The following is a 24785-nucleotide window of genomic DNA, read 5'->3' on the forward strand; positions in this document are numbered from 1 at the left end:
GGGTTAATAGAAACCTTTAAAATGTATTAATGGTACCTCAGTCACCGTGGAAATGCACTTTTCCCCCAACTCAGAGACATTCTGGGAAATTTCATGGAATCTTGGGCCAGTTTGGTAGTGGAATGGTTAGCACAGTGCTTTACAGTACCAGTGACCTGGGTTCAATTCCCGGTGCTGACTGGAAAGGGGTTTACATTCTCCCCGTGACTGTGTACATTTCCTCCGGGTGCTCTGGTTTCCTCCCACATTCTGAAGATATGTGGATGCAATCGGGTGGTGTGAGATCATTGGGCTGGGACCACCTGCTACTATGCTGTATCTCTAAATAATAAATAAATCTCCCAGCAGAGAGGGTGGCCTAACAGCAAACATGGTTCCCAGCCACCAACACCCCCTCATCTCTCCCATTGTTCAGCATGTAAGGGACAAGGTCTTAAACGTGAGCTGGGAGAGGAAGCTTTTACATATAGATGATTGCTAGAATGTTAGAACTCTAATAAGTTTGTTTAAAAAGCATAATTCAGTCCTCGGTATCTCCCGATTGTAAATGACTGTGAAAACCCAACCAGAGTTTCACCGGAGTTAGACCCCAGCCTGTGGTATCCATGGCAGCATTGAGACAAAGGCGTTGCCTGCAGCTTCCAGTTAGGCCCCAAAACCCTGCAGACCTGGTGAATTCATTAGAAACCCCTTCCCCCTCCCACTCCTCCTCATACACCCACCCTTACCTCTCGCACCTCCCACTTCCCTTCCCCACCCTCATCCCTCCCACCCCCACCTCACTCCTCCTTCCCTCTTTCCCTCCCTCACCCTTCCTCCCCTCTTCCATCATGCTCTCATTTCCCACACCCTTGCAGTAACCCTTTGAGAGACCCCAGCACAACTCTAAACCTCCCAGATACCCCAGCACAGCTTTAACCCTCCCAGATACCCCAGCACAGCTCTAACCCTCCCAGGTACCCCCAGCACAACTCTAACCCTCCAAGATACCCCAGCATAGATCTAACCCTCCCAGATACCCCCAGCACAGCTCTAACCCTCCCAGATACCCCAGCACATCTCAAACTCTCCTAGATACCCCAGTACAACTCCAACCCTCCGAGATACCCCAGCACAGCTCCTCCCTCCCGAGACCCCCAGCACAACTCTAACCCTCCGAGATACCCCAGCACATCTCGTCCCCTCCCAGAGAACATCAGCACGAGTCTAACCCCTGTGTTATTTGAGTCAGTGGTCACAGCATGAAGCATTGGTTAGGAGAAGCTGAAGCAGAGACTCAGCACGCAGGTGCTGTGCAGTCCTTGAGCTCTCTCAGACACCGAGGGAAATATCCCCACTTCCCTGGCCTCACATCTTGTTGTAGGGGTTGATGAGTGGGAGGGTGTCTGCACCAATCTCATCCCCTTTGTGAACTGGAGAGTGACAGCGAGGAGATTCAGGATCGCTGTCTCTCGACAGGTTGGCGTAGTCCTGCAGAGAAACACGGAATCAGAAACAGCTCGTCAGGTTTCAGCAGGAAAAGGACCAACAGACACGGAACATGCACCCACCCTGTTGTACCAAACTTTTAACCTACTCTAACCCTTCCCTCCAACATCAATCTCCATTTTTCTATCATCCATGTGCCCAGCTAAATGTCTGTTATGTACCTGCCTCTACCAGCAGGCCTGGTAAGGCGTTCCATGCACCCACCACTGTGTGTGTAAAAGAAAGCCTACTTCTGACATCTCCCAATACTTTCCTCCAATCAACTTAAAATTTTTATTTAAAGTTACAACGCGGACCAGGCCCACCAATTTAACCCCAGCCTAATGACGGGACTATTCACAAAGACCAATTAACCGACTGACTGCTCTGTCTTTGGACTGTGGGAGGAAACCAGAGCATGGGGAAAGAACGTACAAACTTCTTGCAGAGGACGGCCAAACAGAACATAGGAACGTGAGAAATAGCAGGAGTCGTCCATCGAGCCTGCTCAGCCATTCAATAAGATCATGGCTGATCTGGCCATGGATTCATCTCCACCTACCTGCCTTTTCCCCATAACCCTTAACTCCCACTAATCTTGGCAACCTTGTACACACGAGCTTTTAATTTGATGCCTTCTTTTATTTCCTGAGTTATCCGAGGCTGGCTCTCCCCACCCTCACTGTCCTTGCTTTCAACTGGAATATACAGTACTTCTTTGGGCTCTGAGAAAAATCTCTTTGAGAATCTTCCACTGTTCCTCAACTGTCTCATGATGTAGCCTGTGTTCTCAGTCTACCCGAACCAAATCCTCCCTCATCCCATTGTCGTCTCCATTGTTTAGGCATAATACTCTGGTTTTATATCGAACTATTCCTCCATTTGTACGAGAAACTCAGTCTGTGGTCACTCTTTCCAAGAGGATCCCTAACTACAAGATCACTAATTTCACCTGTCTCATTGCACAGGACCAGATCTAAGACAGCACGTTCCCCTGCAGGTTCTGTAACATGACATGTTGTTCAAGAAAGCCATCACGGATGCATTCTGTGAAGTCCCCCCCAGGACTGCTTTGACCAATTTACTTTACCCAATCTATGTGTAAGTTAAATCCCCCATGATAACTGCTGTTCCATTCTTACATGCTCAGGTATTTCTCTGTTTATTGCTTATGCCACTGTCATGTTTTTAATTCAGTGGCCAATAGAAAACTCCCTAGTGATATAAACTCACAATTGAACTCGGAACTCAACATCCTGAGCTATAATAGTGTCAGTGAACTATCACGCCCTGCCCCATCGTATTAGTGTTTCCAACTTGAGAAATATCTTAACATCTTGTACACCTCTATCAAGTCACCTCTCATCCTACTTCACTCCACAGAGAAAAAGCTGAGCTCACTCAACCTATCCTCATAAATCATGCTCTCTAATCCAGGCAGCATCCTGGTGAATCTCCTCTGCACCCTCTCTAATCCAGGCATCATCCTGGTGAATCTCCTCTGCACCCTCTCTAATCCAGGCAGCATCCTGGTGAATCTCCTCTGCACGCTCTCTAATCCAGGCATCATCCTGGTAAATCTCCTCTGCACCCTCTCTAATCCAGACAGCATCCTGGTGAATCTCCTCTGCACCCTCTCTAATCCAGGCAACATCCTGGTGAATCTCCTCTGCACCCTCTCTAATCCAGGCATCATCCTGGTGAATCTCCTCTGCAACCTCTCTAATCCAGGCAGCATCCTGGTGAATCTCCTCTGCACCCTCTCTAATCCAGGCAGCATCCTGGTGAATCTCCTCTAAACCCTCTCTAATCCAGGCAGCATCCTGGTAAATCTCCTCTGCACCTTCTCTAATCCAGGCTTCATCCTGGTGAATCTCCTCTGCACCCTCTCTAATCCAGACAGCATCCTGGGGAATCTCCTCTGCACCCTCTCTAATCCAGGCAGCATCCTGGTGAATCTCCTCTGCACCCGCTCTAATCCAGACAGCATCCTGGTAAATCTCCTCTGCACCCTCTCTAATCCAGGCATCATCCTGGTGAATCTACTCTGCACCCTCTCTAATCCAGGCATCATCCTGGTGAATCTCCTCTGCACCCTCTCTAATCCAGGCAGCATCCTGGTGAATCTCCTCTGCACCCTCTCTAATCCAGGCATCATCCTGGTGAATCTCCTCTGCACCCTCTCTAATCCAGGCAGCATCCTGGTGAATCTCCTCTGCACCCTCTCTAATCCAGGCATCATCCTGGTGAATCTCCTCTGCACCCTCTCTAATCCAGGCAGCATCCTGGTGAATCTCCTCTGCACCCTCTCTAATCCAGGCATCATCCTGGTGAATCTCCTCTGCACCCTCTCTAATCCAGGCAGCATCCTGGTGAATCTCCTCTGCACCCTCTCTAATCCACACAGCATCCTGGTGAATCTCCTCTGCACCCTCTCTACTCCAGGCATCATCCTGGTGAATCTCCTCTGCACCCTCTCTAATTCAGGCATCATCCTGGTGAATCTCCTCTGCACCCTCTCTAATCCAGGCATCATCCTGGTGAATCTCCTCTGCACCCTCTCTAATCCAGGCATCATCCTGGTGAATCTCCTCTGCACCCTCTCTAATCCACACAGCATCCTGGTGAATCTCCTCTGCACTCTCTCTACTCCAGGCAGCATCCTGGTGAATCTCCTCTGCACCCTCTCTAATCCAGGCAGCATCCTGGTGAATCTCCTCTGCACCCTCTCTAATCCACACAGCATCCTGGTGAATCTCCTCTGCACCCTCACTAATCCACACAGCATCCTGGTGAATCTCCTCTGCACCCTCTCTATTCCAGGCAGCATCCTGGTAAATCTCCTCTGCACCCTCTCTAATCCACACAACATCCTTGTGAATCTCCTCTGCACCCTCTCTATTCCAGGCAGCATCCTGGTAAATCTCCTCTGCACCCTCTCTAATCCACACAACATCCTTGTGAATCTCCTCTGCACCCTCTCTATTCCAGGCAACATCCTGGTAAATCTCCTCTGCACCCTCTCTATTCCAGGCAGCATCCTGGTGAATCTCCTCTGCACCCTCTCTAATCCACACAGCATCCTGGTGAATCTCCTCTGCACCCTCTCTAATCCACACAGCATCCTGGTGAATCTCCTCTGCACCCTCTCTAATCCACACAGCATCCTGGTGAATCTCCTCTACACCCTCTCTATTCCAGGCAGCATCCTGGTAAATCTCCTCTGCACCCTCTCTAATCCAGGCAGCATCCTGGTGAATCTCCTCTGCACCCTCTCTCATCCAGGCAGCATCCTGGTGAATCTCCTCTGCACCCTCTCTATTCCAGGCAGCATCCTAGTAAATCTCCTCTGCACCCTCTCTAATCCACACAGCATCCTGGTGAATCTCCTCTACACCCTCTCTATTCCAGGCAGCATCCTGGTAAATCTCCTCTGCACCCTCTCTAATCCAGGCAGCATCCTGGTGAATCTCCTCTGCACCCTCTCTCATCCAGGCAGCATCCTGGTGAATCTCCTCTGCACCCTCTCTATTCCAGGCAGCATCCTGGTAAATCTCCTCTGCACCCTCTCTAATCCAGGCAGCATCCTAGTGAATCTCCTCTGCACCCTCTCTAATCCAGGCAGCATCCTGGTGAATCTCCTCTGCACCCTCTCTAATCCAGGCAGCATCCTGGTAAATCTCCTCTGCACCCTCTCTAATCCACACAGCATCCTGGTGAATCTCCTCTGCACCCTCTCTAATCCAGGCAGCATCCTGGTGAATCTTCTCTGCACCCTCTCTAATCCACACAGCATCCTGGTGAAACTATTCTGCACCCTCTCTATTCCAGGCAGCATCCTGGTAAATCTCCTCTGCCCCCTCTCTAATCCAGGCAGCATCCTAGTAAATCTCCTCTGCACCCTCACTAATCCACACAGCATCCTGGTGAATCTCCTCTGCACCCTCTCTATTCCAGGCAGCATCCTGGTAAATCTCCTCTGCACCCTCTCTAATCCACACAACATCCTTGTGAATCTCCTCTGCACCCTCTCTATTCCAGGCAGCATCCTGGTAAATCTCCTCTGCACCCTCTCTAATCCACACAACATCCTTGTGAATCTCCTCTGCACCCTCTCTATTCCAGGCAACATCCTGGTAAATCTCCTCTGCACCCTCTCTATTCCAGGCAGCATCCTGGTGAATCTCCTCTGCACCCTCTCTAATCCACACAGCATCCTGGTGAATCTCCTCTGCACCCTCTCTAATCCACACAGCATCCTGGTGAATCTCCTCTGCACCCTCTCTAATCCACACAGCATCCTGGTGAATCTCCTCTACACCCTCTCTATTCCAGGCAGCATCCTGGTAAATCTCCTCTGCACCCTCTCTAATCCAGGCAGCATCCTGGTGAATCTCCTCTGCACCCTCTCTAATCCAGGCATCATCCTGGTGAATCTCCTCTGCACCCTCTCTAATCCAGGCAGCATCCTGGTGAATCTCCTCTGCACGCTCTCTAATCCAGGCATCATCCTGGTAAATCTCCTCTGCACCCTCTCTAATCCAGACAGCATCCTGGTGAATCTCCTCTGCACCCTCTCTAATCCAGGCAACATCCTGGTGAATCTCCTCTGCACCCTCTCTAATCCAGGCATCATCCTGGTGAATCTCCTCTGCAACCTCTCTAATCCAGGCAGCATCCTGGTGAATCTCCTCTGCACCCTCTCTAATCCAGGCAGCATCCTGGTGAATCTCCTCTAAACCCTCTCTAATCCAGGCAGCATCCTGGTAAATCTCCTCTGCACCTTCTCTAATCCAGGCATCATCCTGGTGAATCTCCTCTGCACCCTCTCTAATCCAGACAGCATCCTGGGGAATCTCCTCTGCACCCTCTCTAATCCAGGCAGCATCCTGGTGAATCTCCTCTGCACCCGCTCTAATCCAGACAGCATCCTGGTAAATCTCCTCTGCACCCTCTCTAATCCAGGCATCATCCTGGTGAATCTCCTCTGCACCCTCTCTAATCCAGGCATCATCCTGGTGAATCTCCTCTGCACCCTCTCTAATCCAGGCAGCATCCTGGTGAATCTCCTCTGCACCCTCTCTAATCCAGGCATCATCCTGGTGAATCTCCTCTGCACCCTCTCTAATCCAGGCAGCATCCTGGTGAATCTCCTCTGCACCCTCTCTAATCCAGGCATCATCCTGGGGAATCTCCTCTGCACCCTCTCTAATCCAGGCAGCATCCTGGTGAATCTCCTCTGCACCCTCTCTAATCCAGGCATCATCCTGGTGAATCTCCTCTGCACCCTCTCTAATCCAGGCAGCATCCTGGTGAATCTCCTCTGCACCCTCTCTAATCCACACAGCATCCTGGTGAATCTCCTCTGCACCCTCTCTACTCCAGGCATCATCCTGGTGAATCTCCTCTGCACCCTCTCTAATTCAGGCATCATCCTGGTGAATCTCCTCTGCACCCTCTCTAATCCAGGCATCATCCTGGTGAATCTCCTCTGCACCCTCTCTAATCCAGGCATCATCCTGGTGAATCTCCTCTGCACCCTCTCTATTCCAGGCAGCATCCTGGTAAATCTCCTCTGCACCCTCTCTAATCCACACAACATCCTTGTGAATCTCCTCTGCACCCTCTCTATTCCAGGCAGCATCCTGGTAAATCTCCTCTGCACCCTCTCTAATCCACACAACATCCTTGTGAATCTCCTCTGCACCCTCTCTATTCCAGGCAACATCCTGTTAAATCTCCTCTGCACCCTCTCTATTCCAGGCAGCATCCTGGTGAATCTCCTCTGCACCCTCTCTAATCCACACAGCATCCTGGTGAATCTCCTCTGCACCCTCTCTAATCCACACAGCATCCTGGTGAATCTCCTCTGCACCCTCTCTAATCCACACAGCATCCTGGTGAATCTCCTCTACACCCTCTCTATTCCAGGCAGCATCCTGGTAAATCTCCTCTGCACCCTCTCTAATCCAGGCAGCATCCTGGTGAATCTCCTCTGCACCCTCTCTAATCCAGGCATCATCCTGGTGAATCTCCTCTGCACCCTCTCTAATCCAGGCAGCATCCTGGTGAATCTCCTCTGCACGCTCTTTAATCCAGGCATCATCCTGGTAAATCTCCTCTGCACCCTCTCTAATCCAGGCAGCATCCTGGTGAATCTCCTCTGCACCCTCTCTAATCCACACAGCATCCTGGTGAATCTCCTCTGCACCCTCTCTACTCCAGGCATCATCCTGGTGAATCTCCTCTGCACCCTCTCTAATTCAGGCATCATCCTGGTGAATCTCCTCTGCACCCTCTCTAATCCAGGCATCATCCTGGTGAATCTCCTCTGCACCCTCTCTAATCCAGGCATCATCCTGGTGAATCTCCTCTGCACCCTCTCTAATCCACACAGCATCCTGGTGAATCTCCTCTGCACCCTCTCTACTCCAGGCAGCATCCTGGTGAATCTCCTCTGCACCCTCTCTAATCCAGGCAGCATCCTGGTGAATCTCCTCTGCACCCTCTCTAATCCACACAGCATCCTGGTGAATCTCCTCTGCACCCTCTCTAATCCACACAGCATCCTGGTGAATCTCCTCTGCACCCTTTCTAATCCACACAGCATCCTGGTGAATCTCCTCTACACCCTCTCTATTCCAGGCAGCATCCTGGTAAATCTTCTCTGCACCCTCTCTAATCCAGGCAGCATCCTGGTGAATCTCCTCTGCACCCTCTCTCATCCAGGCAGCATCCTGGTGAATCTCCTCTGCACCCTCTCTAATCCAGGCATCATCCTGGTGAATCTCCTCTGCACCCTCTCTAATCCAGGCAGCATCCTGGTGAATCTCCTCTGCACCCTCTCTAATCCACACAGCATCCTGGTGAATCTCCTCTGCACCCTCTCTACTCCAGGCATCATCCTGGTGAATCTCCTCTGCACCCTCTCTAATTCAGGCATCATCCTGGTGAATCTCCTCTGCACCCTCTCTAATCCAGGCATCATCCTGGTGAATCTCCTCTGCACCCTCTCTAATCCAGGCATCATCCTGGTGAATCTCCTCTGCACCCTCTCTAATCCACACAGCATCCTGGTGAATCTCCTCTGCACCCTCTCTACTCCAGGCAGCATCCTGGTGAATCTCCTCTGCACCCTCTCTAATCCAGGCAGCATCCTGGTGAATCTCCTCTGCACCCTCTCTAATCCACACAGCATCCTGGTGAATCTCCTCTGCACCCTCTCTAATCCACACAGCATCCTGGTGAATCTCCTCTGCACCCTTTCTAATCCACACAGCATCCTGGTGAATCTCGTCTACACCCTCTCTATTCCAGGCAGCATCCTGGTGAATCTCCTCTGCACCCTCTCTAATCCAGGCATCATCCTGGTGAATCTCCTCTGCACCCTCTCTAATCCAGGCATCATCCTGGTGAATCTCCTCTGCACCCTCTCTAATCCACACAGCATCCTGGTGAATCTCCTCTGCACCCTCTCTACTCCAGGCAGCATCCTGGTGAATCTCCTCTGCACCCTCTCTAATCCAGGCAGCATCCTGGTGAATCTCCTCTGCACCCTCTCTAATCCACACAGCATCCTGGTGAATCTCCTCTGCACCCTCTCTAATCCACACAGCATCCTGGTGAATCTCCTCTGCACCCTTTCTAATCCACACAGCATCCTGGTGAATCTCCTCTACACCCTCTCTATTCCAGGCAGCATCCTGGTAAATCTTCTCTGCACCCTCTCTAATCCAGGCAGCATCCTGGTGAATCTCCTCTGCACCCTCTCTCATCCAGGCAGCATCCTGGTGAATCTCCTCTGCACCCTCTCTAATCCAGGCATCATCCTGGTGAATCTCCTCTGCACCCTCTCTAATCCAGGCAGCATCCTGGTGAATCTCCTCTGCACCCTCTCTAATCCACACAGCATCCTGGTGAATCTCCTCTGCACCCTCTCTACTCCAGGCATCATCCTGGTGAATCTCCTCTGCACCCTCTCTAATTCAGGCATCATCCTGGTGAATCTCCTCTGCACCCTCTCTAATCCAGGCATCATCCTGGTGAATCTCCTCTGCACCCTCTCTAATCCAGGCATCATCCTGGTGAATCTCCTCTGCACCCTCTCTAATCCACACAGCATCCTGGTGAATCTCCTCTGCACCCTCTCTACTCCAGGCAGCATCCTGGTGAATCTCCTCTGCACCCTCTCTAATCCAGGCAGCATCCTGGTGAATCTCCTCTGCACCCTCTCTAATCCACACAGCATCCTGGTGAATCTCCTCTGCACCCTCTCTAATCCACACAGCATCCTGGTGAATCTCCTCTGCACCCTTTCTAATCCACACAGCATCCTGGTGAATCTCCTCTACACCCTCTCTATTCCAGGCAGCATCCTGGTAAATCTTCTCTGCACCCTCTCTAATCCAGGCAGCATCCTGGTGAATCTCCTCTGCACCCTCTCTCATCCAGGCAGCATCCTGGTGAATCTCCTCTGCACCCTCTCTATTCCAGGCAGCATCCTAGTAAATCTCCTCTGCACCCTCTCTAATCCACACAGCATCCTGGTGAATCTCCTCTGCACCCTTTCTAATCCACACAGCATCCTGGTGAATCTCCTCTACACCCTCTCTATTCCAGGCAGCATCCTGGTAAATCTTCTCTGCACCCTCTCTAATCCAGGCAGCATCCTAGTAAATCTCCTCTGCACCCTCTCTAATCCACACAGCATCCTGGTGAATCTCCTCTGCACCCTCTCTATTCCAGGCAGCATCCTGGTAAATCTCCTCTGCACCCTCTCTAATCCAGGCAGCATCCTAGTGAATCTCCTCTGCACCCTCTCTAATCCAGGCAGCATCCTGGTGAATCTCCTCTGCACCCTCTCTAATCCAGGCAGCATCCTGGTAAATCTCCTCTGCACCCTTTCTAATCCACACAGCATCCTGGTGAATCTCCTCTGCACCATCTCTAATCCAGGCAGCATCCTGGTGAATCTTCTCTGCACCCTCTCTAATCCACACAGCATCCTGGTGAAACTATTCTGCACCCTCTCTATTCCAGGCAGCATCCTGGTAAATCTCCTCTGCCCCCTCTCTAATCCAGGCAGCATCCTAGTAAATCTCCTCTGCACCCTCACTAATCCACACAGCATCCTGGTGAATCTCCTCTGCACCCTCTCTATTCCAGGCAGCATCCTGGTAAATCTCCTCTGCACCCTCTCTAATCCACACAACATCCTTGTGAATCTCCACTGCACCCTCTCTATTCCAGGCAGCATCCTGGTAAATCTCCTCTGCACCCTCTCTAATCCACACAACATCCTTGTGAATCTCCTCTGCACCCACTCTATTCCAGGCAACATCCTGGTAAATCTCCTCAGCACCCTCTCTATTCCAGGCAGCATCCTGGTGAATCTCCTCTGCACCCTCTCTAATCCACACAGCATCCTGGTGAATCTCCTCTGCACCCTCTCTAATCCACACAGCATCCTGGTGAATCTCCTCTGCACCCTCTCTAATCCACACCGCATCCTGGTGAATCTCCTCTACACCCTCTCTATTCCAGGCAGCATCCTGGTAAATCTCCTCTGCACCCTCTCTAATCCAGGCAGCATCCTGGTGAATCTCCTCTGCACCGTCTCTCATCCAGGCAGCATCCTGGTGAATCTCCTCTGCACCCTCTCTATTCCAGGCAGCATCCTAGTAAATCTCCTCTGCACCCTCTCTAATCCACACAGCATCCTGGTGAATCTCCTCTACACCCTCTCTATTCCAGGCAGCATCCTGGTAAATCTCCTCTGCACCCTCTCTAATCCAGGCAGCATCCTGGTGAATCTCCTCTGCACCCTCTCTCATCCAGGCAGCATCCTGGTGAATCTCCTCTGCACCCTCTCTATTCCAGGCAGCATCCTGGTAAATCTCCTCTGCACCCTCTCTAATCCAGGCAGCATCCTAGTGAATCTCCTCTGCACCCTCTCTAATCCAGGCAGCATCCTGGTGAATCTCCTCTGCACCCTCTCTAATCCAGGCAGCATCCTGGTAAATCTCCTCTGCACCCTCTCTAATCCACACAGCATCCTGGTGAATCTCCTCAGCACCCTCACTAATCCAGGCAGCATCCTGGTGAATCTTCTCTGCACCCTCTCTAATCCACACAGCATCCTGGTGAAACTATTCTGCACCCTCTCTATTCCAGGCAGCATCCTGGTAAATCTCCTCTGCCCCCTCTCTAATCCAGGCAGCATCCTAGTAAATCTCCTCTGCACCCTCACTAATCCACACAGCATCCTGGTGAATCTCCTCTGCACCCTCTCTATTCCAGGCAGCATCCTGGTAAATCTCCTCTGCACCCTCTCTAATCCACACAACATCCTTGTGAATCTCCTCTGCACCCTCTCTCATCCAGGCAGCATCCTGGTGAATCTCCTCTGCACCCTCTCTATTCCAGGCAGCATCCTGGTAAATCTCCTCTGCACCCTCTCTAATCCAGGCAGCATCCTAGTGAATCTCCTCTGCACCCTCTCTAATCCAGGCAGCATCCTGGTGAATCTCCTCTGCACCCTCTCTAATCCAGGCAGCATCCTGGTAAATCTCCTCTGCACCCTCTCTAATCCACACAGCATCCTGGTAAATCTCCTCTGCCCCCTCTCTAATCCAGGCAGCATCCTAGTAAATCTCCTCTGCACCCTCACTAATCCACACAGCATCCTGGTGAATCTCCTCTGCACCCTCTCTATTCCAGGCAGCATCCTGGTAAATCTCCTCTGCACCCTCTCTAATCCACACAACATCCTTGTGAATCTCCTCTGCACCCTCTCTATTCCAGGCAGCATCCTGGTAAATCTCCTCTGCACCCTCTCTAATCCACACAACATCCTTGTGAATCTCCTCTGCACCCTCTCTATTCCAGGCAACATCCTGGTAAATCTCCTCTGCACCCTCTCTATTCCAGGCAGCATCCTGGTGAATCTCCTCTGCACCCTCTCTAATCCACACAGCATCCTGGTGAATCTCCTCTGCACCCTCTCTAATCCACACAGCATCCTGGTGAATCTCCTCTGCACCCTCTCTAATCCACACAGCATCCTGGTGAATCTCCTCTACACCCTCTCTATTCCAGGCAGCATCCTGGTAAATATCCTCTGCACCCTCTCTAATCCAGGCAGCATCCTGGTGAATCTCCTCTGCACCCTCTCTAATCCAGGCATCATCCTGGTGAATCTCCTCTGCACCCTCTCTAATCCAGGCAGCATCCTGGTGAATCTCCTCTGCACGCTCTCTAATCCAGGCATCATCCTGGTAAATCTCCTCTGCACCCTCTCTAATCCAGACAGCATCCTGGTGAATCTCCTCTGCACCCTCTCTAATCCAGGCAACATCCTGGTGAATCTCCTCTGCACCCTCTCTAATCCAGGCATCATCCTGGTGAATCTCCTCTGCAACCTCTCTAATCCAGGCAGCATCCTGGTGAATCTCCTCTGCACCCTCTCTAATCCAGGCAGCATCCTGGTGAATCTCCTCTAAACCCTCTCTAATCCAGGCAGCATCCTGGTAAATCTCCTCTGCACCTTCTCTAATCCAGGCATCATCCTGGTGAATCTCCTCTGCACCCTCTCTAATCCAGACAGCATCCTGGGGAATCTCCTCTGCACCCTCTCTAATCCAGGCAGCATCCTGGTGAATCTCCTCTGCACCCGCTCTAATCCAGACAGCATCCTGGTAAATCTCCTCTGCACCCTCTCTAATCCAGGCATCATCCTGGTGAATCTCCTCTGCACCCTCTCTAATCCAGGCATCATCCTGGTGAATCTCCTCTGCACCCTCTCTAATCCAGGCAGCATCCTGGTGAATCTCCTCTGCACCCTCTCTAATCCAGGCATCATCCTGGTGAATCTCCTCTGCACCCTCTCTAATCCAGGCAGCATCCTGGTGAATCTCCTCTGCACCCTCTCTAATCCAGGCATCATCCTGGTGAATCTCCTCTGCACCCTCTCTAATCCAGGCAGCATCCTGGTGAATCTCCTCTGCACCCTCTCTAATCCAGGCATCATCCTGGTGAATCTCCTCTGCACCCTCTCTAATCCAGGCAGCATCCTGGTGAATCTCCTCTGCACCCTCTCTAATCCACACAGCATCCTGGTGAATCTCCTATGCACCCTCTCTACTCCAGGCATCATCCTGGTGAATCTCCTCTGCACCCTCTCTAATTCAGGCATCATCCTGGTGAATCTCCTCTGCACGCTCTCTAATCCAGGCATCATCCTGGTGAATCTCCTCTGCACCCTCTCTAATCCAGGCATCATCCTGGTGAATCTCCTCTGCACCCTCTCTAATCCACACAGCATCCTGGTGAATCTCCTCTGCACCCTCTCTACTCCAGGCAGCATCCTGGTGAATCTCCTCTGCACCCTCTCTAATCCAGGCAGCATCCTGGTGAATCTCCTCTGCACCCTCTCTAATCCACACAGCATCCTGGTGAATCTCCTCTGCACCCTCTCTAATCCACACAGCATCCTGGTGAATCTCCTCTGCACCCTTTCTAATCCACACAGCATCCTGGTGAATCTCCTCTACACCCTCTCTATTCCAGGCAGCATCCTGGTAAATCTTCTCTGCACCCTCTCTAATCCAGGCAGCATCCTGGTGAATCTCCTCTGCACCCTCTCTCATCCAGGCAGCATCCTGGTGAATCTCCTCTGCACCCTCTCTAATCCAGGCATCATCCTGGTGAATCTCCTCTGCACCCTCTCTAATCCAGGCAGCATCCTGGTGAATCTCCTCTGCACCCTCTCTAATCCACACAGCATCCTGGTGAATCTCCTCTGCACCCTCTCTACACCAGGCATCATCCTGGTGAATCTCCTCTGCACCCTCTCTAATTCAGGCATCATCCTGGTGAATCTCCTCTGCACCCTCTCTAATCCAGGCATCATCCTGGTGAATCTCCTCTGCACCCTCTCTAATCCAGGCATCATCCTGGTGAATCTCCTCTGCACCCTCTCTAATCCACACAGCATCCTGGTGAATCTCCTCTGCACCCTCTCTACTCCAGGCAGCATCCTGGTGAATCTCCTCTGCACCCTCTCTAATCCAGGCAGCATCCTGGTGAATCTCCTCTGCACCCTCTCTAATCCACACAGCATCCTGGTGAATCTCCTCTGCACCCTCTCTAATCCACACAGCATCCTGGTGAATCTCCTCTGCACCCTTTCTAATCCACACAGCATCCTGGTGAATCTCCTCTACACCCTCTCTATTCCAGGCAGCATCCTGGTAAATCTTCTCTGCACCCTCTCTAATCCAGGCAGCATCCTGGTGAATCTCCTCTGCACCCTCTCTCATCCAGGCAGCATCCTGGTGAATCTCCTCTGCACCCTCTCTATTCCAGGCAGCATCCTAGTAAATCTCCTCTGCACCCTCTCTAATCCACACAGCATCCTGGTGAATCTCCTCTGCACCCTTTCTAATCCACACAGCATCCTGGTGAATCTCCTCTACACCCTCTCTATTCCAGGCAGCATCTGGTAAATCTTCTCTGCACCCTCTCTAATCCAGGCAGCATCCTAGTAAATCTCCTCTGCACCCTCTCTAATCCACACAGCATCCTGGTGAATCTCCTCTGCACCCTCTCTATTCCAGGCAGCATCCTGGTAAATCTCCTCTGCACCCTCTCTAATCCAGGCAGCATCCTAGTGAATCTCCTCTGCACCCTCTCTAATCCAGGCAGCATCCTGGTGAATCTCCTCTGCACCCTCTCTAATCCAGGCAGCATCCTGGTAAATCTCCTCTGCACCCTTTCTAATCCACACAGCATCCTGGTGAATCTCCTCTGCACCCTCTCTAATCCAGGCAGCATCCTGGTGAATCTTCTCTGCACCCTCTCTAATCCACACAGCATCCTGGTGAAACTATTCTGCACCCTCTCTATTCCAGGCAGCATCCTGGTAAATCTCCTCTGCCCCCTCTCTAATCCAGGCAGCATCCTAGTAAATCTCCTCTGCACCCTCTCTAATCCACACAGCATCCTGGTGAATCTCCTCTGCACCCTCTCTATTCCAGGCAGCATCCTGGTAAATCTCCTCTGCACCCTCTCTAATCCACGCAACATCCTTGTGAATCTCCTCTGCACCCTCTCTATTCCAGGCAGCATCCTGGTAAATCTCCTCTGCACCCTCTCTAATCCACACAACATCCTTGTGAATCTCCTCTGCACCCTCTCTATTCCAGGCAACATCCTGGTAAATCTCCTCTGCACCCTCTCTATTCCAGGCAGCATCCTGGTAAATCTCCTCTGCACCCTCTCTAATCCACACAACATCCTTGTGAATCTCCACTGCACCCTCTCTATTCCAGGCAACATCCTGGTAAATCTCCTCTGCACCCTCTCTATTCCAGGCAGCATCCTGGTGAATCTCCTCTGCACCCTCTCTAATCCACACAGCATCCTGGTGAATCTCCTCTGCACCCTCTCTAATCCACACAGCATCCTGGTGAATCTCCTCTGCACCCTCTCTAATCCACACCGCATCCTGGTGAATCTCCTCTACACCCTCTCTATTCCAGGCAGCATCCTGGTAAATCTCCTCTGCACCCTCTCTAATCCAGGCAGCATCCTGGTGAATCTCCTCTGCACCCTCTCTCATCCAGGCAGCATCCTGGTGAATCTCCTCTGCACCCTCTCTATTCCAGGCAGCATCCTAGTAAATCTCCTCTGCACCCTCTCTAATCCACACAGCATCCTGGTGAATCTCCTCTACACCCTCTCTATTCCAGGCAGCATCCTGGTAAATCTCCTCTGCACCCTCTCTAATCCAGGCAGCATCCTGGTGAATCTCCTCTGCACCCTCTCTCATCCAGGCAGCATCCTGGTGAATCTCCTCTGCACCCTCTCTATTCCAGGCAGCATCCTGGTAAATCTCCTCTGCACCCTCTCTAATCCAGGCAGCATCCTAGTGAATCTCCTCTGCACCCTCTCTAATCCAGGCAGCATCCTGGTGAATCTTCTCTGCACCCTCTCTAATCCAGGCAGCATCCTGGTAAATCTCCTCTGCACCCTCTCTAATCCACACAACATCCTTGTGAATCTCCTCTGCACCCTCTCTATTCCAGGCAACATCCTGGTAAATCTCCTCTGCACCCTCTCTATTCCAGGCAGCATCCTGGTAAATCTCCTCTGCACCCTCTCTAATCCACACAACATCCTTGTGAATCTCCTCTGCACCCTCTCTATTCCAGGCAACATCCTGGTAAATCTCCTCTGCACCCTCTCTATTCCAGGCAGCATCCTGGTGAATCTCCTCTGCACCCTCTCTAATCCACACAGCATCCTGGTGAATCTCCTCTGCACCCTCTCTAATCCACACAGCATCCTGGTGAATCTCCTCTGCACCCTCTCTAATCCACACCGCATCCTGGTGAATCTCCTCTACACCCTCTCTATTCCAGGCAGCATCCTGGTAAATCTCCTCTGCACCCTCTCTAATCCAGGCAGCATCCTGGTGAATCTCCTCTGCACCCTCTCTCATCCAGGCAGCATCCTGGTGAATCTCCTCTGCACCCTCTCTATTCCAGGCAGCATCCTAGTAAATCTCCTGTGCACCCTCTCTAATCCACACAGCATCCTGGTGAATCTCCTCTACACCCTCTCTATTCCAGGCAGCATCCTGGTAAATCTCCTCTGCACCCTCTCTAATCCAGGCAGCATCCTGGTGAATCTCCTCTGCACCCTCTCTCATCCAGGCAGCATCCTGGTGAATCTCCTCTGCACCCTCTCTATTCCAGGCAGCATCCTGGTAAATCTCCTCTGCACCCTCTCTAATCCAGGCAGCATCCTAGTGAATCTCCTCTGCACCCTCTCTAATCCAGGCAGCATCCTGGTGAATCTCCTCTGCACCCTCTCTAATCCAGGCAGCATCCTGGTAAATCTCCTCTGCACCCTCTCTAATCCACACAGCATCCTGGTGAATCTCCTCTGCACCCTCTCTAATCCAGGCAGCATCCTGGTGAATCTTCTCTGCACCCTCTCTAATCCACACAGCATCCTGGTGAAACTATTCTGCACCCTCTCTATTCCAGGCAGCATCCTGGTAAATCTCCTCTGCCCCCTCTCTAATCCAGGCAGCATCCTAGTAAATCTCCTCTGCACCCTCACTAATCCACACAGCATCCTGGTGAATCTCCTCTGCACCCTCTCTATTCCAGGCAGCATCCTGGTAAATCTCCTCTGCACCCTCTCTAATCCACACAGCATCCTGGTGAAACTATTCTGCACCCTCTCTATTCCAGGCAGCATCCTGGTAAATCTCCTCTGCCCCCTCTCTAATCCAGGCAGCATCCTAGTAAATCTCCTCTGCACCCTCACTAATCCACACAGCATCCTGGTGAATCTCCTCTGCACCCTCTCTATTCCAGGCAGCATCCTGGTAAATCTCCTCTGCACCCTCTCTAATCCACGCAACATCCTTGTGAATCTCCTCTGCACCCTCTCTATTCCAGGCAGCATCCTGGTAAATCTCCTCTGCACCCTCTCTAATCCACACAACATCCTTGTGAATCTCCTCTGCACCCTCTCTATTCCAGGCAACATCCTGGTAAATCTCCTCTGCACCCTCTCTATTCCAGGCAGCATCCTGGTAAATCTCCTCTGCACCCTCTCTAATCCACACAACATCCTTGTGAATCTCCTCTGCACCCTCTCTATTCCAGGCAACATCCTGGTAAATCTCCTCTGCACCCTCTCTATTCCAGGCAGCATCCTGGTGAATCTCCTCTGCACCCTCTCTAATCCACACAGCATCCTGGTGAATCTCCTCTGCACCCTCTCTAATCCACACAGCATCCTGGTGAATCTCCTCTGCACCCTCTCTAATCCACACCGCATCCTGGTGAATCTCCTCTACACCCTCTCTATTCCAGGCAGCATCCTGGTAAATCTCCTCTGCACCCTCTCTAATCCAGGCAGCATCCTGGTGAATCTCCTCTGCACCCTCTCTCATCCAGGCAGCATCCTGGTGAATCTCCTCTGCACCCTCTCTATTCCAGGCAGCATCCTAGTAAATCTCCTCTGCACCCTCTCTAATCCACACAGCATCCTGGTGAATCTCCTCTACACCCTCTCTATTCCAGGCAGCATCCTGGTAAATCTCCTCTGCACCCTCTCTAATCCAGGCAGCATCCTGGTGAATCTCCTCTGCACCCTCTCTCATCCAGGCAGCATCCTGGTGAATCTCCTCTGCACCCTCTCTATTCCAGGCAGCATCCTGGTAAATCTCCTCTGCACCCTCTCTAATCCAGGCAGCATCCTAGTGAATCTCCTCTGCACCCTCTCTAATCCAGGCAGCATCCTGGTGAATCTCCTCTGCACCCTCTCTAATCCAGGCAGCATCCTGGTAAATCTCCTCTGCACCCTCTCTAATCCACACAACATCCTTGTGAATCTCCTCTGCACTCTCTCTATTCCAGGCAACATCCTGGTAAATCTCCTCTGCACCCTCTCTATTCCAGGCAGCATCCTGGTAAATCTCCTCTGCACCCTCTCTAATCCACACAACATCCTTGTGAATCTCCTCTGCACCCTCTCTATTCCAGGCAACATCCTGGTAAATCTCCTCTGCACCCTCTCTATTCCAGGCAGCATCCTGGTGAATCTCCTCTGCACCCTCTCTAATCCACACAGCATCCTGGTGAATCTCCTCTGCACCCTCTCTAATCCACACAGCATCCTGGTGAATCTCCTCTGCACCCTCTCTAATCCACACCGCATCCTGGTGAATCTCCTCTACACCCTCTCTATTCCAGGCAGCATCCTGGTAAATCTCCTCTGCACCCTCTCTAATCCAGGCAGCATCCTGGTGAATCTCCTCTGCACCCTCTCTCATCCAGGCAGCATCCTGGTGAATCTCCTCTGCACCCTCTCTATTCCAGGCAGCATCCTAGTAAATCTCCTCTGCACCCTCTCTAATCCACACAGCATCCTGGTGAATCTCCTCTACACCCTCTCTATTCCAGGCAGCATCCTGGTAAATCTCCTCTGCACCCTCTCTAATCCAGGCAGCATCCTGGTGAATCTCCTCTGCACCCTCTCTCATCCAGGCAGCATCCTGGTGAATCTCCTCTGCACCCTCTCTATTCCAGGCAGCATCCTGGTAAATCTCCTCTGCACCCTCTCTAATCCAGGCAGCATCCTAGTGAATCTCCTCTGCACCCTCTCTAATCCAGGCAGCATCCTGGTGAATCTCCTCTGCACCCTCTCTAATCCAGGCAGCATCCTGGTAAATCTCCTCTGCACCCTCTCTAATCCACACAGCATCCTGGTGAATCTCCTCTGCACCCTCTCTAATCCAGGCAGCATCCTGGTGAATCTTCTCTGCACCCTCTCTAATCCACACAGCATCCTGGTGAAACTATTCTGCACCCTCTCTATTCCAGGCAGCATCCTGGTAAATCTCCTCTGCCCCCTCTCTAATCCAGGCAGCATCCTAGTAAATCTCCTCTGCACCCTCACTAATCCACACAGCATCCTGGTGAATCTCCTCTGCACCCTCTCTATTCCAGGCAGCATCCTGGTAAATCTCCTCTGCACCCTCTCTAATCCACACAACATCCTTGTGAATCTCCTCTGCACCCTCTCTATTCCAGGCAGCATCCTGGTAAATCTCCTCTGCACCCTCTCTAATCCACACAACATCCTTGTGAATCTCCTCTGCACCCTCTCTATTCCAGGCAACATCCTGGTAAATCTCCTCTGCACCCTCTCTATTCCAGGCAGCATCCTGGTGAATCTCCTCTGCACCCTCTCTAATCCACACAGCATCCTGGTGAATCTCCTCTGCACCCTCTCTAATCCACACAGCATCCTGGTGAATCTCCTCTGCACCCTCTCTAATCCACACAGCATCCTGGTGAATCTCCTCTACACCCTCTCTATTCCAGGCAGCATCCTGGTAAATCTCCTCTGCACCCTCTCTAATCCAGGCAGCATCCTGGTGAATCTCCTCTGCACCCTCTCTAATCCAGGCATCATCCTGGTGAATCTCCTCTGCACCCTCTCTAATCCAGGCAGCATCCTGGTGAATCTCCTCTGCACGCTCTCTAATCCAGGCATCATCCTGGTAAATCTCCTCTGCACCCTCTCTAATCCAGACAGCATCCTGGTGAATCTCCTCTGCACCCTCTCTAATCCAGGCAACATCCTGGTGAATCTCCTCTGCACCCTCTCTAATCCAGGCATCATCCTGGTGAATCTCCTCTGCAACCTCTCTAATCCAGGCAGCATCCTGGTGAATCTCCTCTGCACCCTCTCTAATCCAGGCAGCATCCTGGTGAATCTCCTCTAAACCCTCTCTAATCCAGGCAGCATCCTGGTAAATCTCCTCTGCACCTTCTCTAATCCAGGCATCATCCTGGTGAATCTCCTCTGCACCCTCTCTAATCCAGACAGCATCCTGGGGAATCTCCTCTGCACCCTCTCTAATCCAGGCAGCATCCTGGTGAATCTCCTCTGCACCCGCTCTAATCCAGACAGCATCCTGGTAAATCTCCTCTGCACCCTCTCTAATCCAGGCATCATCCTGGTGAATCTCCTCTGCACCCTCTCTAATCCAGGCATCATCCTGGTGAATCTCCTCTGCACCCTCTCTAATCCAGGCAGCATCCTGGTGAATCTCCTCTGCACCCTCTCTAATCCAGGCATCATCCTGGTGAATCTCCTCTGCACCCTCTCTAATCCAGGCAGCATCCTGGTGAATCTCCTCTGCACCCTCTCTAATCCAGGCATCATCCTGGTGAATCTCCTCTGCACCCTCTCTAATCCAGGCAGCATCCTGGTGAATCTCCTCTGCACCCTCTCTAATCCAGGCATCATCCTGGTGAATCTCCTCTGCACCCTCTCTAATCCAGGCAGCATCCTGGTGAATCTCCTCTGCAACCTCTCTAATCCACACAGCATCCTGGTGAATCTCCTCTGCACCCTCTCTACTCCAGGCATCATCCTGGTGAATCTCCTCTGCACCCTCTCTAATTCAGGCATCATCCTGGTGAATCTCCTCTGCACGCTCTCTAATCCAGGCATCATCCTGGTGAATCTCCTCTGCACCCTCTCTAATCCAGGCATCATCCTGGTGAATCTCCTCTGCACCCTCTCTAATCCACACAGCATCCTGGTGAATCTCCTCTGCACCCTCTCTACTCCAGGCAGCATCCTGGTGAATCTCCTCTGCACCCTCTCTAATCCAGGCAGCATCCTGGTGAATCTCCTCTGCACCCTCTCTAATCCACACAGCATCCTGGTGAATCTCCTCTGCACCCTCTCTAATCCACACAGCATCCTGGTGAATCTCCTCTGCACCCTTTCTAATCCACACAGCATCCTGGTGAATCTCCTCTACACCCTCTCTATTCCAGGCAGCATCCTGGTAAATCTTCTCTGCACCCTCTCTAATCCAGGCAGCATCCTGGTGAATCTCCTCTGCACCCTCTCTCATCCAGGCAGCATCCTGGTGAATCTCCTCTGCACCCTCTCTAATCCAGGCATCATCCTGGTGAATCTCCTCTGCACCCTCTCTAATCCAGGCATCATCCTGGTGAATCTCCTCTGCACCCTCTCTAATCCACACAGCATCCTGGTGAATCTCCTCTGCACCCTCTCTACTCCAGGCATCATCCTGGTGAATCTCCTCTGCACCCTCTCTAATTCAGGCATCATCCTGGTGAATCTCCTCTGCACCCTCTCTAATCCAGGCATCATCCTGGTGAATCTCCTCTGCACCCTCTCTAATCCAGGCATCATCCTGGTGAATCTCCTCTGCACCCTCTCTAATCCACACAGCATCCTGGTGAATCTCCTCTGCACCCTCTCTACTCCAGGCAGCATCCTGGTGAATCTCCTCTGCACCCTCTCTAATCCAGGCAGCATCCTGGTGAATCTCCTCTGCACCCTCTCTAATCCACACAGCATCCTGGTGAATCTCCTCTGCACCCTCTCTAATCCACACAGCATCCTGGTGAATCTCCTCTGCACCCTTTCTAATCCACACAGCCTCCTGGTGAATCTCCTCTACACCCTCTCTATTCCAGGCAGCATCCTGGTAAATCTTCTCTGCACCCTCTCTAATCCAGGCAGCATCCTGGTGAATCTCCTCTGCACCCTCTCTCATCCAGGCAGCATCCTGGTGAATCTCCTCTGCACCCTCTCTATTCCAGGCAGCATCCTAGTAAATCTCCTCTGCACCCTCTCTAATCCACACAGCATCCTGGTGAATCTCCTCTGCACCCTTTCTAATCCACACAGCATCCTGGTGAATCTCCTCTACACCCTCTCTATTCCAGGCAGCATCCTGGTAAATCTTCTCTGCACCCTCTCTAATCCAGGCAGCATCCTAGTAAATCTCCTCTGCACCCTCTCTAATCCACACAGCATCCTGGTGAATCTCCTCTGCACCCTCTCTATTCCAGGCAGCATCCTGGTAAATCTCCTCTGCACCCTCTCTAATCCAGGCAGCATCCTAGTGAATCTCCTCTGCACCCTCTCTAATCCAGGCAGCATCCTGGTGAATCTCCTCTGCACCCTCTCTAATCCAGGCAGCATCCTGGTAAATCTCCTTTGCACCCTTTCTAATCCACACAGCATCCTGGTGAATCTCCTCTGCACCCTCTCTAATCCAGGCAGCATCCTGGTGAATCTTCTCTGCACCCTCTCTAATCCACACAGCATCCTGGTGAAACTATTCTGCACCCTCTCTATTCCAGGCAGCATCCTGGTAAATCTCCTCTGCCCCCTCTCTAATCCAGGCAGCATCCTAGTAAATCTCCTCTGCACCCTCACTAATCCACACAGCATCCTGGTGAATCTCCTCTGCACCCTCTCTATTCCAGGCAGCATCCTGGTAAATCTCCTCTGCACCCTCTCTAATCCACGCAACATCCTTGTGAATCTCCTCTGCACCCTCTCTATTCCAGGCAGCATCCTGGTAAATCTCCTCTGCACCATCTCTAATCCACACAACATCCTTGTGAATCTCCTCTGCACCCTCTCTATTCCAGGCAACATCCTGGTAAATCTCCTCTGCACCCTCTCTATTCCAGGCAGCATCCTGGTGAATCTCCTCTGCACCCTCTCTAATCCACACAGCATCCTGGTGAATCTCCTCTGCACCCTCTCTAATCCACACAGCATCCTGGTGAATCTCCTCTGCACCCTCTCTAATCCACACAGCATCCTGGTGAATCTCCTCTACACCCTCTCTATTCCAGGCAGCATCCTGGTAAATCTCCTCTGCACCCTCTCTAATCCAGGCAGCATCCTGGTGAATCTCCTCTGCACCCTCTCTCATCCAGGCAGCATCCTGGTGAATCTCCTCTGCACCCTCTCTATTCCAGGCAGCATCCTAGTAAATCTCCTCTGCACCCTCTCTAATCCACACAGCATCCTGGTGAATCTCCTCTACACCCTCTCTATTCCAGGCAGCATCCTGGTAAATCTCCTCTGCACCCTCTCTAATCCAGGCAGCATCCTGGTGAATCTCCTCTGCACCCTCTCTCATCCAGGCAGCATCCTGGTGAATCTCCTCTGCACCCTCTCTATTCCAGGCAGCATCCTGGTAAATCTCCTCTGCACCCTCTCTAATCCAGGCAGCATCCTAGTGAATCTCCTCTGCACCCTCTCTAATCCAGGCAGCATCCTGGTGAATCTCCTCTGCACCCTCTCTAATCCAGGCAGCATCCTGGTAAATCTCCTCTGCACCCTCTCTAATCCACACAGCATCCTGGTGAATCTCCTCTGCACCCTCTCTAATCCAGGCAGCATCCTGGTGAATCTTCTCTGCACCCTCTCTAATCCACACAGCATCCTGGTGAAACTATTCTGCACCCTCTCTATTCCAGGCAGCATCCTGGTAAATCTCCTCTGCCCCCTCTCTAATCCAGGCAGCATCCTAGTAAATCTCCTCTGCACCCTCACTAATCCACACAGCATCCTGGTGAATCTCCTCTGCACCCTCTCTATTCCAGGCAGCATCCTGGTAAATCTCCTCTGCACCCTCTCTAATCCACACAACATCCTTGTGAATCTCCTCTGCACCCTCTCTATTCCAGGCAGCATCCTGGTAAATCTCCTCTGCACCCTCTCTAATCCACACAACATCCTTGTGAATCTCCTCTGCACCCTCTCTATTCCAGGCAACATCCTGGTAAATCTCCTCTGCACCCTCTCTATTCCAGGCAGCATCCTGGTGAATCTCCTCTGCACCCTCTCTAATCCACACAGCATCCTGGTGAATCTCCTCTGCACCCTCTCTAATCCACACAGCATCCTGGTGAATCTCCTCTGCACCCTCTCTAATCCAC

The 24785-nt window shown here is 51.8% G+C and overlaps 1 protein-coding gene across 1 annotated transcript in view; it reads right to left on the reverse strand.

Moving 5' to 3' along the window:
• Nucleotides 1-809: 809 nt before the first annotated feature.
• Nucleotides 810-24785, reverse strand: part of LOC132405695 (macrophage colony-stimulating factor 1 receptor-like) — a 156335-nt gene continuing 132359 nt past the window's right edge. Inside the window, exon 17 of the mRNA XM_059990713.1 lies at nt 810-1470. Coding sequence (XP_059846696.1) covers nt 1348-1470 — 123 coding nt within the window. The 3' untranslated portion in view covers nt 810-1347. The remainder of the gene's footprint in view (nt 1471-24785) is intronic.

Source organism: Hypanus sabinus, chromosome 15 (assembly GCF_030144855.1).
Source record: "Hypanus sabinus isolate sHypSab1 chromosome 15, sHypSab1.hap1, whole genome shotgun sequence".
Taxonomy (NCBI): domain Eukaryota; kingdom Metazoa; phylum Chordata; class Chondrichthyes; order Myliobatiformes; family Dasyatidae; genus Hypanus; species Hypanus sabinus.